This window comes from Moschus berezovskii, chromosome 9 (genome assembly GCF_049115385.1).
Source record: "Moschus berezovskii isolate FMDL1 chromosome 9, NW_MosBer_1.0, whole genome shotgun sequence".
Taxonomy (NCBI): Eukaryota; Metazoa; Chordata; class Mammalia; order Artiodactyla; family Moschidae; genus Moschus; species Moschus berezovskii.
In genome coordinates, this window is record NC_142468.1 from 30,576,582 (window position 1) to 30,593,509 (window position 16,928).

At 36.0% G+C, this 16,928-nt stretch overlaps 1 protein-coding gene across 3 annotated transcripts in view; it reads right to left on the reverse strand.

Annotated features, from left to right (window-relative positions):
• MNAT1 (MNAT1 component of CDK activating kinase) overlaps positions 1 to 16,928 on the reverse strand; it is a 207,789-nt gene that overhangs the window by 77,152 nt on the left and 113,709 nt on the right. For all 3 annotated transcript variants that reach the window (XM_055435772.2, XM_055435774.2, XM_088839554.1), the window contains one exon: positions 9,673 to 9,794. In XM_055435772.2, coding sequence (XP_055291747.1) covers positions 9,673 to 9,794 — 122 coding nt within the window. The remainder of the gene's footprint in view (positions 1 to 9,672; positions 9,795 to 16,928) is intronic.

Below are 16,928 nucleotides of genomic sequence, written 5' to 3' on the forward strand. Positions count from 1 at the left end.
AGCCACATGCAATCTGGGTATAAGATCCAAGTAACCCATGTCCAGACTCATAATTTGCAGACACTGTTAATAAATAAGATAAAGTAGATACTGTTTTAAGCCACTTAAGTGTGTGGTAATTTAACGCATAGCAATAGAAAATAAATATATGACTAATACTAAAGCATATCATGAATTTAAATGAGTAAGAAAGTGATGTGCTTAAATAACTGAAATACAGCTAATGGAAAAGAAAGGTCAGTGGACCGAAAATCCTAGAATATTAATCTAAAACATCAATGGGGGTAAAAAAAGGACTAATGAATAAATTATGCTGGGCCAACTGATTTACTAGTTGAAAACAATGGAGTAAAGATTCTTTTACTGTTCCTTACAAATAAAATACATTCCACACAGATTGTGATTACATGTGAATATTGAAGCTACCAAAAAATTAGAATATAAATAAATATATATAAAGCTTTGTGTTGATTTAGGACTTCCTAAGTAGCAGAGCAATTGAAAATTGGCAGAACATCATTAAAATATTTTACTGCTCAAAGATTAAGCTTACTTCACATAAAGCAATGCAAATGTCCATCAACAGATGAATGGATAAAAATGTATGTGTACACAAACACACACACACACACAATGGAATATTAGTCAGCCATTAAAAAGAATGAAATTCTGACATATGTAATAATGTAGATGTACCTAAAGAGTATTATACTTAGTGAAATAAGTCAGACAAAAACTCAGTTACTATTTATATGTAGAATCTAAAACATAAAACAAATGAATGCACATAACAAAACAGAAACAGTCTCACAGATATAGTAAACAAACTTGCGATCTGAAAGGAGAAGGAAGTAGGAAGAAGCAATATACAGGTAGAGGATCAAGAAAAAAGGTACTCAATGAGATGGATCTCACTGATACCTTCAGGACATTCCATCCAAATGTAAAAGAATACATCTTCTTCTCAAGTGCACATGGAACATTCTCCAGGATAGACCACATCTTGGGTCACAAAACAAACCTCAGTAAATTTAAGAAAACTGAAATCATATCAAGCCTCTTCTCCAACCACAATGCTATGAGACTAGATATCAATTACAAGAAAAAAACTGTAAGAAACACAAACACATGGAGATTAAACAACACATTTCTAAATAACAGCTTACTGAAGAAATCAAAAGAGAAATCAAAAAATTTCTAGAAACAAATCACAATAAAAACATGACAATTCAAAAACTATGTGATGCAGCAAAATCAGTTCTAAGAGGGAAGTTTAAAGGAATACAATCCTATCTCAAAAAGCAAGAAAAACATCGAATAGACAACCTAACCTTACACCTAAAACAACTGGAAAAAGAACAAAAAAAAAAAAACCAAAATAAGTAGAAGGAAAGAAATCATAAAAATCCAAGCAGAAATAAATGAAAAAGAAATGAAAGAAACAACAGTAAAGATTAATAAAACTAAAAGTTGGTTTTTTGAGAAGATAAACAAAACTGACAAACTTTTAGCCAGACTCAAGGAAAAACAAAGAAGAATCAAATCAACAAAATTAGAAATGAAAAAGGAGAGGTTACAGCAGAAATACAAAGGATTATAAGAGACTATTAAGAACAACTATATGGCAATTAAATGGATAAACTAGAAGAAATGGACAGATTCTTAGAAAAGTTCAATCTTCCAAGACTGAACCAGGAAGAAATAGAAATTATGAACAAAACAATTACAAGCAATGAAATTAAAGCTGTGATCAAAAATCCCACCAAAAAACAAAAGCCCAGGACCAAATGGCTTCACACGAGAATTCTATCAAGCATTTAGAGAAGAGCTAATGCCTATCCTTCTAAAACTCCTTCAAAAAATTGCAGAGGAAGGAACACTTCCAAACTCATTCTAAAAGGTCATCATCACGCTGATACCAAAACCAAAGACAACACAAAAAAAGAAAACTACAAGCCAATATCACCGATAAACATAGATGCAAAATTCCTCAACAAAATTTTAGCAAACAGAATTCAAAAACACATCAAAAAGCTCATACACCATGATCAAGTTGGGTTTATTCCAGGAATGCAAGGATTCTTCAATATATGCAATTCAATCAATGTGATACACCATAATAACAAGTTGAACAATAAAAACCATATGATCATCTCAATAGATGCAGGAAAAGATTTAACAAAATTCAGCACCCATTTATCATTAAAACTCTTCAAAAAATGGGCACAGAAGGAACTTCCTTGAACATCAGTTCAGTTCAGTCACTTAGTCGTGTCCAACTCTTTGCAACCCCATGAAGCGCAACACGCCAGGCCTCCCTGTCCATCACCAACTCCCAGAGTCCACCCAAACCCATGTCCATTGAGTCAGTGATGCCATACAACCATCTCATCCTCTGTCGACCCCTTCTGCCCTCAATCTTTCCCAGCATCAGGGTCTTTTCCAGTGAGTCAGCTCTTCACATCAGGTGGCCAAAGTACTGGAGTTTCAGCTTCAACATCAGTCCTTCCAATGAACACCCAGGACTGATCTCCTTTAGGATGGACTGGCTGGATCTCCTTGCAGTCCAAGGGACTCTCAAGAGTCTTTTCAAACACCACAGTTCAAAAGCATCAATTCTTCAGCGATCAACTGTCTTCACAGTCCAACTTTAATTTCCATAAATGACCACTGGAAAAACCGTAGCCTTGACTAGACAGACCTTGGTTGGCAAAGTAATGTCTCTGCTTTTTAATATGCTGTCTAGGCTGGTCATAACTTTCCTTCCAAGGAGTAAGCGTCTTTTAATTTCATGGCTGCAGTCACCATCTGCTGTGATTTTGGAGCCCAAGAAAATAAAGTCTGACACTGTCTCCACCATTTCCCCATCTATTTCCCATGAAGTGATAGGACCAGATGCCATGATCTTTGTTTTCTGAATGTTGAGCTTTTTAAGCCAGCATTTTCACTCTCCTCTTTCACTTTCATCAAGAGGCTCTTTATTTCTTCTTCACTTTCTGCCATAAGGGTGGTGTCATCTGCATGTCTGAGGTTATTGACATTTCTCCTGGCAATGTTGATTCCAGCTTGTGCTTCTTCCAGTCCAGCGTTCCTCATTATGTACTCTGCATATAAGTTAAATAAGCAAGGTGACAATATACCTTGACGTACTCCTTTTCCTATTTGGAACCAGTCTGTTGTTCCATGTACAGTTCTAACTGTTGCTTCCTGACCTGCATACAGGTTTCTCAAGGGGCAGGTCAGGTGGTCTGGTATTCCCATCTCTTTCAGAATTTTCCACAGTTTATTGTGATCCACACAGTCAAAGGCTTTGGCATGGTCAATAAAGCAGAAATAGATGTTTTTCTGGAACTCTGTTGCTTTTTCGATGATCCAGCGGATGTTGGCAATTTGATCTCTGGTTCCTCTGCCTTTTCTAAAAAAAGCTTGAACATCTCGAAGTTCATGGTTCATGTATTGCTGAAGCCTGGCTTGGACAATTTTAAGCATTACTTTATTAGCGTGTGAGATGAGTGCAATTGTGCGGTAGTTGGAACTACCATATGATACAGCAATCTTACACCTAAGGATATATATGCACCCACGATGGAACATTACTCAGCCATAAAAAATAATGAAATATTGCCATTTGTGACATGGATGGACCTAGAGAATATCATACTAAGTCAGACAAAGACAAATATATATCACTTACAAAATCACTGAGGATGCTGATTGCATCCATGAAATTAAAAGACGCTTACTCTTGGAAAGAAAGTTATGACCAACCTAGATAGCATATTAAAAAGCAGAGACATCACTTTGCCAACCAAGGTCCGTCTAGTCAAGGCTATGGTTTTTCCAGTGGTCATGTATGGATGTGAGAGTTGGACTGTGAAGAAAGCTGAGCGCCGAAGAATTGATGCTTTTGAACTGTGGTGTTGTAGAAGACTCTTGAGAATCCCTTGGAGTGCAAGGAGATCCAACCAGTCCACTCTAAAGGAGATCAGTCCTGGGTGTTCATTGGAAGGACTGATGTTGAAGCTGAAACTCCAATACTTTGGCCACCTCATGCAAAGAGCTGACTCACTGGAAAAGACTCTGATGCTGGGAAGGATTGGGGGCGGGAGGAGAGGGGGACGACAGAGGATGAGATGGCTGGATGGCACACCAACTTGATGGACATGAGTTTGAGTGAACTCCGGAAGTTGGTTATGGACAGGGAGGCCTGGCGTGCTGTGATTCATGGGTCTCAAAGAGTCGGACATGACTGAGCGACTGAACTGAACTGAACTGAATGTAGAATCTAAAAAATAATACAAATGAATCCAGAGACAAAACAGAAACACAGTAACAGACACAGAAAACAAACTTATGATTACCAAAGGGATAAATTAGGAATATGGGACTTACATATACAAACTACTATACATAAAATAGATAAGCAACAAGGATTTACTGTATAGTACAGGGAATTATATTTAATATGTTATAACAACCTATAATGGAAAATAATCTAAATATTTATTTGTTATTGTTCAGTTGTTAAATTGTGTCCTACTCTTTGTGACTTCAGCACACCAGGCTCCACGGGCCTCTACTAGTTTCCAGAGTTTGGGCAAATTGATGTCCATTGAGTCAAAGATGCTATCTATCCATCTCATCCTCTGCTGCCCTTTTCTCCTTTTGCCTTAAATCTTTTCCAGTATCAGGGTCTTTTCTAATGAGTCAGCTTTTTACATCAGGTGGCCAAAGTATTAGATATTCAGCATCAGTCTTTCCAATGAATATTTAGGGTTGATTTTCTGTAAGATTGACTGGTTTGATCTCCCGACAGTCCAAGAGAGTTTTAAGGGTCTTCTCCAACATCACAATTCTAAAGTATCAGTTCTTCAGTGCTCAGCCTTCTTTATGACCCAACTGTCACATCCATACATGACCACTGGAAAAACTGTAGCTTTGACTATACAGACCTTTGTTGGCAAAGTGATGTCTCTGCTTTTTCATACGCTGTATAGGTTAAACTGTCTCACAGTGCTGTACACCTAATACTCTAAATCAACTAAACTTTCAAAAGAGGGAAAGGGAGGAAAGGGGGAATAAAAGGAGCGAGTGAGAGAGAGAGAAAAGGAGAGAAAGGAAGAGAAAGAGGGAGGAAGGGAGGGAGAGAGCGGGGAGAGGGAAAGAGGGAAAGAAGGAGGGGGAGACAGAAAGAACAAAAGGAAGAAAGGAAGACAAAAAATCTCCAGGGTTATGATGAAGGAGAAGGCAATGGCAAGCCACTCCAGTACTCTTGCCTAGAAAATCCCATGGATGGAGGAGCCTGGTAGGCTGCAGTCCATGGGGTCGCTACGAGTCGGACACGACTGAGCGACTTCACTTTCACACATTGGAGAAGGAAATGGCAACCCACTCCAGTATTCTTGCCTGGAGAATCCCAGGGATGGGGGAGGCTGGTGGACTGCCGTCTATGGGGTTGCACAGAGTCGGACACGACTGAAGTGACTTAGTAGCATGACGAAGGTACATAGGTGGATCTTCTAATTTAGGGGAACTATACCCTATCCTATTCCCTGAAGAATGAACATTTTAATTGCTTTGCCAATAACCGTAACGGATTTGTAACAGGTCAGTTACTGCTGTTAGGCAATTTGATTTTTATCTATGTCATCTGTGACCACAAAAGAAAACAAAATTGACAGGTGCTGATGGAGATCAAAGAAGAAACTTTCTTCTAAGTATCATCAGGTTCTAGTTAACTGAGTTAATCCAATACTGTCATTACAACCAAAATATTTTTCACAATTGATTTCACAATAATAAGAAAATGATCTCATCAACTGGTTAGGAAGGACTCTAGATATTAAACTATAACAGTTTGTCTATTTAAAGCTCTCATAGTTGATAGCATGGAACTTACATCAGTTATGTTAACAGAAGAGACAGAAATGAATGTATGCACTTGGCTACAACATTCTACCACAGAGAAACATACAAAAATGTTCTACAGAAATGAAGATTAAAATTTTATTCTACAGCAATCTGGTAGCAAATGGTTACTTAAATTCACAAGTGAAAAATACACATATTGCTTAAAGATTATAGCTTATCCTATAAAATGGTTTTCCTTATCTCTGTAGTAGGTTCATGAATGAAATGTTCATATTAAATAAATCTGATATTTAAAATGGTAGTGATACTTGACTAAATAATATGATGAATTAAATTGATAAATGCTTGTAGCTTATATAAGTAAAGGGAAATACTCTTCTTTGGCTGGGAAGTAGTAAAATATTAACTACAAAGACAGTTGATTATTAAAAAGACACTTTCACAGTGCCAATCAATGAGACTTTACTAAACTAACCACTAAAGCAGCAGTCTGGGGAATGTCAATTAGCAGTTAAGTTTCTCCAATGCTTGCTCCCACTAGTACAGAATTAATAAAACATGTTTACATATTGCCTTGAGCAAACCTGAAGAATACTGCCAGTGCAATCTGAACTATAATTACATATTCATAATAACCTCCTTAATGAGAAATTCTCATTTATTTTTCATCTACTTTGCAAGTTTAACTAACTTTAGGAAAAATTCCAGTAAAAATTACCTAAAATCTCATGGCAATGTACTTTCATTTTTATCCTTTTTCCAATTATACATGACACAAATGTAGTTCTTTGAAGACAAAATATCTCCCAAGACTTTATGCCACATATTCCCAAAATTTTATAATTAAAATTATTTTGAAAGTGTCTACATCCATAGTTTTGCACCAACTAATGTGGAGCTACAAAATGCAGTATTCTTAACTTCATCATGTCACACAGATTTCAAAACAGATATAAGAAGTGGAGATAAGGTAGTTAATTAATTCTCTATTTCCCTCTAGAGAAACTGAACTTGTCTCCTCTATAGGATAACATAAAATGCAAATTTTATTGTAACAGTAAAAGAGAGGAATAGAAGAGTTTTATGGGAAGGAAGGGGCTTCCCTGGTGGCTCAGAGGTTAATGCGTCTGCCTCCAATGCGGGAGACCCAGGTTCGATCCCTGGGTCGGGAAGATCCCCTGGAGAAGGAAATGGTAACCCACTCCAGTATTCTTGCCTGGAGAATCCCGTGGATGGAGAAGCCTGGTAGGCTACAGTCCACGGGGTCGCAAAGAGTCGGACACAACTGAGCGACTGAACAGAACAGATGGGAAGGAAGAGAGCCCATTGTAAAGGGATATCTTAGGCTTAGTAGATGCAATCTTCTAACAAAGAAACAAAGATATGGACAAACCTTAGAAGAGACGTGTAACTACTATACCTTAAGTCAAATAAAGTTTATATTCCTTGTACCTTAAGAGGAGTACCTCTGTAGATACCAAATTATCCTTTGAAAAGTCACTTCACTGAGCAACTTCTTCAATTTCTTTCCAAGTGTTTCTGAAAATCAGATTACATCTTAGATCTAGAGTAATTATTAAAAAAGAAGAAAGCATATGGCTTCAAATAATAATTCCAGAAAAGAAAATGAACTAGTAAAATAAGAAATCAATTTAGGATTTATTTTGGCAAATGGTAAGTATGAAGTCATAACATGTCACCAAAGAGACCACCTGAGCTAATTAATCCTGGTTCCCAAAATGAAATTGTCTGTATAGAATTCAATCCATTTCTTAAGATAAAAGTCTGGAGAGAAGGAAAGTGTGAGACACCTTTTATTTTGGTAAATACTTTTATATCAAGAAAAAGTCAATGATTCTTTAGGAATTCTGACATCACTATTGATGATCTAGAAATTTCTCCACCAATTAGCCACAGAAAACTGAAATTTATAGTCAATCTTAAAATACATACAAACTGGTAATCTAAACAGTTTGTCCTCTTAACTGTTGTGGATACAGAATATATTGCACAGACTTTGTTGAGAGAGAGGAAAATATACTTCTAGAATCCTGGAACTAACTGTATTCTAAATAGTAATAACTGAAAGTCCCCCAACCACTAAAACAAAATAAAATCATGATCCTGTATCCTTTACTTAGATTCAGATAAAATTTCAGGTAGGAAAAACCCTCCAGCACTCCAGGCCTCATACTAGGCACAACAGATCATGGCTGGAAGAATTTGAAGCCTATGATACATGGATGATAACTTTAGGCACAACAAAACTGAGATCAAACTACAGACTTGATACTTAACTCTCTACATTAACGGCCTGACAGAAAAAGGGATATAAATATTTCTGGCCATCAATTTTATTTACCTCAAGTTCTCTACTGTTTTGTTGCACAAACTATCCAATATTCAAACAAAATTACAATAAACACAAGAAAGCAAGAAAAACAAATCTATTATTAAAGCATAAAATAATAACAGAATTGAACCCTTTCAACAAAAAGATGGAGATTACAAAGGGGAGTGAAATGGAAATGCTAGAAATAAAAACTGCAATATCAGAAAGAATACCTTTGATGAGCTTATCAGCAAGAAGGGCACAGAAGAATAATAAGTAAACTGTAAGGATAGGACAAGAAGAATTATCCAAACTTTAAAAACACAGACTCAAGAAAAGATTGAAAAAACACAAAATAGAGCATTCAAGATTGTAAAACAACCTCAGAAGGTTTTACGTATGTGAAATCAGAGTCTCAAAATGAAAATACTGAGAAAATGGGGCCAATTATTTAATATTTTTGTTATCACAAACTCAATTGGGGGTTTTAGGCTTCGTTTTACTTCTTTACACTTTATGCTTGGAGGTTACAGGACTTTTAAGAGACTATAAAACTAAAGAAAATAGTGTATAAGTAAACTATCTATGATTCTAACAGTAATTTCAACTTGGAGCCTGCGTGTTCAAATGCAAAATACAATGCACTATGTTCAAGGTTGCAGTTGTGGTTTTGAAGATGCGTGTAGGTTTTACCATCTGTTTCATCTATTTTCTTTTTGTTGTTGGGGCCCTTTTCTAAATTACATTTTTTTTTACTTCATTTCACTGTATTTATTATTTTCTTTCCACATTATATTCTTTAAGCTATTTACTTTTATTAAGAAATAGTTTCTAGATTATTCAATAGTTTAGATTGAGACAGCAGATCAAGATCCAATGTGCTCCATTCAACAAAGTTTGTACCTATACTTTCCAATTACACAAATACCCATTTGCTCCCCCAAGACAAAATATGATTATCTACGTGGATCACAAAAGCCATAAACCCAAGTTCATTTCCAAAATGGATGCTACAGCTTCTGAGCCATTAGGCCAGTCCTATATCATACCCTTTGACAAAATATATTTTACAGCTCATTTCTCATAAATATAATTTCACTGTACACAACTGATAGTAAATTTGCTCTTTTTCATGGCAAGGAGTTCAACTCTATTTTCATGGCTTACAGCTGACTATTAATAAATGAAGCCCCTATTTCTAAAAAATACAAAGTGATCAAAAATGAAGAGCTACTTCAGTATGTCTGCCAATGACATTCTTAAAAGGGAACTAGTACAATTCATTTTCAAAAGACCTAATAAGACAGTAGGAAAAATATATTAACTTAGTATTAAGCACCATTCATTTCTCACAAAAGAGTAAAGTTCTATAAGCTCAAAATCTAACAATGCTAAAGTGTCAGTTAAAAACAGAAACAACAAAGCCCTAAACATCAGCTCCTCAATGAAAAGTTCTTCTAGACACTTACCCAAGTCTTCCTAGCATCTCAAGCTCAGGAACCTGTGGTCCACATGTCTCTATCTGCAGTGGTTGGTATTCATACAGAGCTTCTTCAAGTTTTTGAATGGGTGCTAATGAAATATGCTGACCCTGTTAGAAAAATGAAAGAAAATAATACTTGTAAATATTACTTTCATATTACTACTTATTTGCAGTTTTTAAAGACGAGCTAAATTTCCTCACGTTAAAAATATTACCTGTTTTTCATTACATAACTGAAATCCACGTTATATAATACACAGCAACAAATAATAGGAAGAAAAGCAAATACATCATTAAATTCAAATTTAGCCTTAAAGAGTAGCTGTTCAATGTCAATGGTGAAGGTGAATAGTGTTAGTCACTCAGTCATGTCTGACTCTGCGATCACATGGACTATAGCCTGCTAGGCTCTTCTGTCTATAGGATTTTCTAGGCAAGGATACTGGAGTGGGTAGCCATTTCCTTCTCTGGAGGATCTTCTCAACCCAGGGATTGAACCTAGGTCTCCTGCATTGCACGCAGATTCTTTACCATCTGAGTCACCAGGAAAGCCCAGTGTCAATGGCAGAACTCACCAAATATATAAGCATAATCTATTCTCACATTTTCCTATTACAATTTTGATAATTTGTGCTTTCTTGAAAGTCTTAGTAGGTAGTACAGTAATTATTATGTGCAAAGTTTTGCCACAGAAATGTCTATTCTGAGTCTATAATGGAAGTAAACTTACTTATCAAATGTGTGTATTTGATGTCTACTCACACACACACAAAATGGGAAAAGTTTGTGTTAAAAACTAAGTTGGATAAAATATCCACATATTTTTCTGAAAAGAACTATTGGAGAACTAAAATTAAAAGACCATATTTGATTAAAAATATACAAAATAAAATGCCACTCAGCTACATAGCACCATTACATTGAGATTTCCATATTTATAATCTGAGCATGCTACTGCTAAGTCGCTTCAGTCCTGTCCGACTCTGTGTGACCCCATAGACGGCAGTCCACTAGGCTCCCCCGTCCCTGGGATTCTCCAGGCAAGAACACTGGAGTGGGTTGCCATTTCCTTCTCCAATCTGAGCACAGAATTCTAATTTTTAAATATGTGTATTTCCTTTACAGTCCATGTTTTCTGATTCTAACTTTTCTTGGTATAGTTCTCATCAGTTTCTCTATGTCCTAACTTTCTAATAAAAACTAGTTGTTACAGTTATTAGTTCCAATGTTTTCTAGTTTTTAATTTATTTCTCTTATTACTCCCCTTAGTTTCGTTTTCTTTTTCCCCTATATTACTAAGTTGGATACATGAAACAGTTGTTTTCTCTTTTATTTAAAGGAGGAGGAAAGAAAGGTAAAAACCGTGACTTACAAGTGCAGCTGCTGCTGCTAAGTCACTTCAGTCGTGTCCAACTCTGTGTGACCCCATAGACGGAAGCCCACCAGGCTCCCCCGTCCCTGGGATTCTCCAGGCAAGAACACTGGAGTGGGTTGCCATTTCCTTCTCCAATGTGTGCAGGCAGTGACAAATGAGACACTGAAGATGTCTGTATATGACTCTTGGTTTTTCTCTTCAACAACTTCAACATGTTATAACATGTTTAACTAGTTTAACATAATATTAATAGCTTCTCTGACACTGGGACCTCAAAAATCCACCACCAATCTGGGGAAAGGACTTGAAAAAACATTTCTCCAGAGATACACAAATGGCCAATAAGCACAAGGAAAAATGACTAACATCACTAGTCATTAGGGAAATCCAAATCAAAACTATAAATGATATACAGCCATCCCTCAGTATCTCTGGGGGTGGAGGGGAGGTCTGGTTCCAAGATCCAGATACCAAAATTCGCAGATACACAAGCCTCTTATATAAAATGGTATACTAGTACAGTCAACCCACTCCATCCCCAGATTCTTCATCCCTGGGTTCTGCGTCCCCAAATTGACCAAACCCAGATGGAATTTCATGGTTAGCTGAATCCATGGACATGGAACCCACAAATACAGAGGGCCCCACTGTAGCACTTAACACCCACAGCTATTTAGGATGCCTATTATCCAGAACAAAAACAAAAAAACACATAAAATAACAAGCATTGGCAAGGATGTGGAGAAATTGGAACTCATGTGCATTGATGATGGGAATGTAAAGTGGTGCAATTACTATGGAAAACAGACAGCAATTCCTCAAAAGATTAAATATAAAATTACCATATGAGTCAGGCTTTCCTGGTGACTCGGATGGCAAAGAGTCCACCTACAATGCAGGAGACCCAGGTTTGATCCCTGGGTTGGGAAGATCTCCTGGGGAAGGGACTGGCTACCCACTCCAGTATTTCTACCTGGAGAAATCCATGGACAGAGGAACAGACAGGCTATAGTCATGGGGTCGCAAAGAGTCAGACACAACTGAGCAACTAACACTTCCACCTGCACTACCATATGAGCTAACAACTCCATTTGTTGGTTATACCCAAAAGAAAGGAAAGCAAGAACTTGAACAGTCATGCTCATAGCAGCATTATTCACAATAGCCAAAAGATAAAAGTAACCCATGTTTCCATCAATTAATTAATGAATAGGATATACAACATAATGGAATATTTGGTTGCTGTTCAATTACTAAGCCGTGTCCAACTCTTTGTGACCCCATGGAATGCCACACCAGACTTCCCTGTCTTTCACTATCTCCCAGAGTTTGCTCAAATTTATTTCCATGGAGTCAGTGACCTATCTAACCATCTCACCCTCTGCTGCTTTCTTCTCCTTTTGCCTTCAATCTTTCCCAGTATGAGGGTCTTTTCTAATGAGTCGGCTCTTCACATCGGGTGGCCAAAGTACTGGAGTTTCAGCTTCAGCATCAGTCCTTCCAATGAACAGTCAGGACTGATTTCCTTTAGGATTGACTGGTTTGATCTCCTTGCTGTCCAAGGGACTTTCAAGAGTCTTCTCTAACACCACAGTTCAAAAGCATCAATTCTTCAGTGAGTAGCCTTCTTCATGGTCCAACTCTCACATCCATACATGACCACTGGAAAAACCATTAAGTTTGACTATATGGACTTTTGTTAATAAAGTGATGTCTTTGATTTTTAGTATGTGTCTAAGCTTGTCCTAGTTTTTCTTCTAAGGACCAAGTGTCTTTTAATTTCATGGCTGCAGTCATTGTTCACAGTGATTTCGGAGCCTGAGAAAAGAAAATCTGTCACTGCTTCCACTCTTTCCCCTTCTATTTACCATGAAGTGATGGGACTGGATGCCATGATCTTAGTTTTTTGAATGTTGAGCTCTTAAGTCAGTTTTCTGACTCTCCTCTTTCAACCGTCACTGAAGCTCTTTAGTTCTTCTTTACTTTCTGTCATTAGAGAGGTATCATTAGAATATATAAAGTTGTTGATATTTCTTCTGATAATCTTGATTCCAGTCTGTGATTCATCCAGCCTGGCATTTCCCATGATGTACTCTGTAAATAAGTTAAATAAACAGCATGACAATATACAGTCTTGTTGGACCCTTTTCCCAATTTTGAACCAGTCAGTTATTCCATGTAAAGTTCTAACTGTTGCTTCTTAACCAGCACACAAGTTTCTCAGGAGACATGTAAGGTGGCCTAGTATTTCCATCTAAGAATTTTCCACAGTTTGCTATGATCCACACAGTCAATGGCTTTCACATAGTCAATGAAACAGAAGCAGATTTTTTTCTGGAAATCCCTTGCTTTCTCAATGATCTTATATGATCTTTAATATCTGGTCCTTAAGTTTTTCTAAATCCAGCTTGAATAATGGAATATTATTCAGTCTTAAAAAGGAAAGAAATTTGATATGTGCTAAAACACTGATGCTGAGAGGGATTGGGAGCGGGAGGAGAAGGGGACAACAGAGGATGAGATGGCTGGATGGCATCACCAACTCAATGGACATGAGTTTGAGTGAATTCTGGGAGTTGGTGATGGACAGGGAGGCCTGGCGTGCTGTGATTCATGGGGTCGCAAAGAGTCGGACATGACTGAGCGACTGAACTGAACTGAAAACACTGATGAACCTTGAAGACATTATGCTAAGTAAATGAAATAAGCCAGTCACAAAAAGGACAAATATTGTATGATTCCAATTATGTGAGGTTCTTAGAGTAGTCAAGTTATAGAGACAGAAAGCAGAATGATGACTGCCAGAGACTGTGGGGAGGCAAGGGATGAGTTAGTATTGAAATGAGTATCAGTATTTAAATGGGTACAGAGTTTCAAGTGAAGAAGATAAAAAAATCTTGGAGATGAATCATGGTGATGGGTGCACATTGTGAATGCCATTCAAAATAGTGGTAAAGTTTATGTCATGTATATTTTACCACAATTTTTAAAAATGGGTTTTAGATATTTGATTTGCTCATTTATGTGGCTGAAAGAAAACACATTAAAAAAGAAGATAAAAGTGAGATATAGAAAAACACCATTATTTTAACCCTGAACCTACATATGTTTCACAGCCTTTCTAAATAAACTTGAAACTGTCAAGCTACATCTTGTATAACCTCTCAGTAATCCAATTTCTGAACAACAAATCTGAGTACAGAGTATTACATAGGTTTAAAAGGGGTCTTCCTAAGCAGGACATTTTGAATGGCACTGTGACATCCCTATTTCGAAGTGTCTTCTTCATAAGTTACCAAGTACTGTATTCTCCTGCCACATGATACAGAAGTCCAGTATTCCTGTCACAGTTTTGGGTTAAAAAAAAAAAGAAGAAGAGAAAAGTAAAAGAAAAAACTATAAGAATTTTAAAAGGTCACCTATTAGAGCTATCCCAATAACACAGTAATCTAGATTATGTTGATTACTCCATTTTCACATTATAAATTAGGAAGCAAGGCCCAGGAAAGATGATACAAAATGGATAATTCCAAGAGCTGGAATACTTTTCAGGGAAGGCAATATTCAAAAAGAGAGAGACTCTCTTAAGTCATTAAACTGGTAGTCAACATATTAAAAGTAATCATTCTCTATCAGTAATGATACTCAAGTTACTGAAGTTATTATGTCATATAATCCAGTCTTTTCTGCAAATTTGTGGGTACATAAAAGTTCATATAATAATAATAGTTAACATTATTAACTCAGTGCCAGACAACAGTCTGAAGGCTTTTAATACAGTATTTCATTAATATTCAAAATAGTTTTATGAGATAAATAGTATCATCTCTACTTTATAGATGAAGATAGGGGTTTAGATATGTGACTTCACAAGGTCAGACTGGAGTAAATGGCAGGTTGAGGATTAGAAGCAGAGGGTGTCAGATTCTAAAGCCTGTGTTCTTTTCCCATAGTTTTTTTATTTTATGGTGAAAGAAACTAAGACTCCTAAAATGTAAATTTCTCCTAAGGTCACAGAGAGTTCCTAATTCCTGTCCAGTGTGGGATCTACCATACCACACCATTTTTCAATATCCTATTTTTAGACAATAAGATCACAGTTGCTCAATTTAAGCCTGATACAGTAAGTCCTAGATTTCTAAAATTCTATTAATTTAGATATGGTCAAAATGTCATAGGTTTGAAAAGAAAAAAATGTATTATGGCAATTAGAAAGAAAGAAACATTATTTAGTGATAATTCTATTTATCTTGAGAATGAAAAAATAAAGTTCACAAATGATACTCAATCTAGTCCTGTAACATTCAATCTTTCCCCCCAAAACTGGTGTGTGATAGATGCCAAATTTCTCAAATCTAAAAACGAGGAAGAGCTTACAGGACAAACCACTGACATAATTAAGTTAAAGAAAATCCCGTCTTTTGATGGGGTGCTCATGGTTTATAACATAAATGGCATTATTTTGAGAGGGGGATAACTTAGGTATGGCACTGGGTTTTTTTCTTTTTGCAGCTTGAGGCAGTTGTAAAATAACTTAATGTAGCTTTTTACAACTGTGTATTCTATAGTATTTTTTCATTTGGTGAAATTTTAACTGCTAATGTTTTTGGCATTGTGCTTTGTACCATTTATTAAATTTATTTATTTAAAAAAATTTTAAAAAAAAGAAAATCATCAAGAGACCAGATATCTCAATATGAGGAAAATGTTAGGGGCTTTTAAGTGACTAGTGGCAAAGTGTTTAAAAGTTTCTGGATGCAAAGGGATATTCCTACCAAAACAGTAAGTGTGATATTATTCTAAATTAACAGGAAAAGATGGATTCAGATTAAAGAAGTCACACTGTATGATTCAGTAGTGATATTTAACATCTGAGCTAAATCTAACGTGGCACCAAATGATATGGCATGAACTTAAGGACTACAGAAAATCAAAAGAGGAAGAATCGATGAAAGGTAGACAACTGAAAACAGTGCAACTTGTGGGAGACTTCGGAGGACAGTCAAAGTCTACAGAAGCAAGACAATGAAGAAGACAGCATATTACCAGACCAATATTTTGTGTCTTGAGACAATACTTAATAAACAGGAGCAGAGAATGGATCTATGGGGATGTGGGAGTGGAAAGAGACTGAATCAGTATGTTAAAGCCTAAATTACAACCAGAAAATACTCCAAGACTAATTTAAACTCACATGGTTAAAAATCAGACCTTTCAAAACAATGTCAAAACACATCTTGTCTCCATCAAACTACCAAATAAATGATAAAATAAAATAATAGTGCTCAATATGACAAAAGAATGTGGAGAAAGATGTTCTCATATGCTGCTGATAGAAGCACAAATAATGGAATTGCTTTATTCATGAAAAATAATTTAGTAAACCTTTGAAGTATTCATATAGTTTAACTCAATAATCCCACTTGTAAGAAAAAAAAAAACAGAAAACACTAATCAAATAGTCCATCACAGTTTACATTATAATTGTGAAAAATCAAAAGGAACATAAATGTTTAGGAATATTGGGAAAATTAAGTAAACATGAGTTCAACTATAACAGTGTGTATGTCACTTAAAATTATGTTCAAAGAGAAAATTAATAAAATACTAAGTACATAAAAAGGATATCCAAACTATTTTTTAAATTTGCATAAGAAAAATCTATAATGAAAAACACCAAAATTTTCACTGTAATAATCTCTAGGTCATAAGATTGCGTGAACTATTTATATTTTTACCTCTTTGCAGTATTTTCTAAATTCACCAAAATAGGTAAACTTTACATTTATAACCATAAAAAGTATAAAAAACAATATATATGGGGCCATATTGAGCAACAGCATAGAGAAACATTTCGTACCAAACAA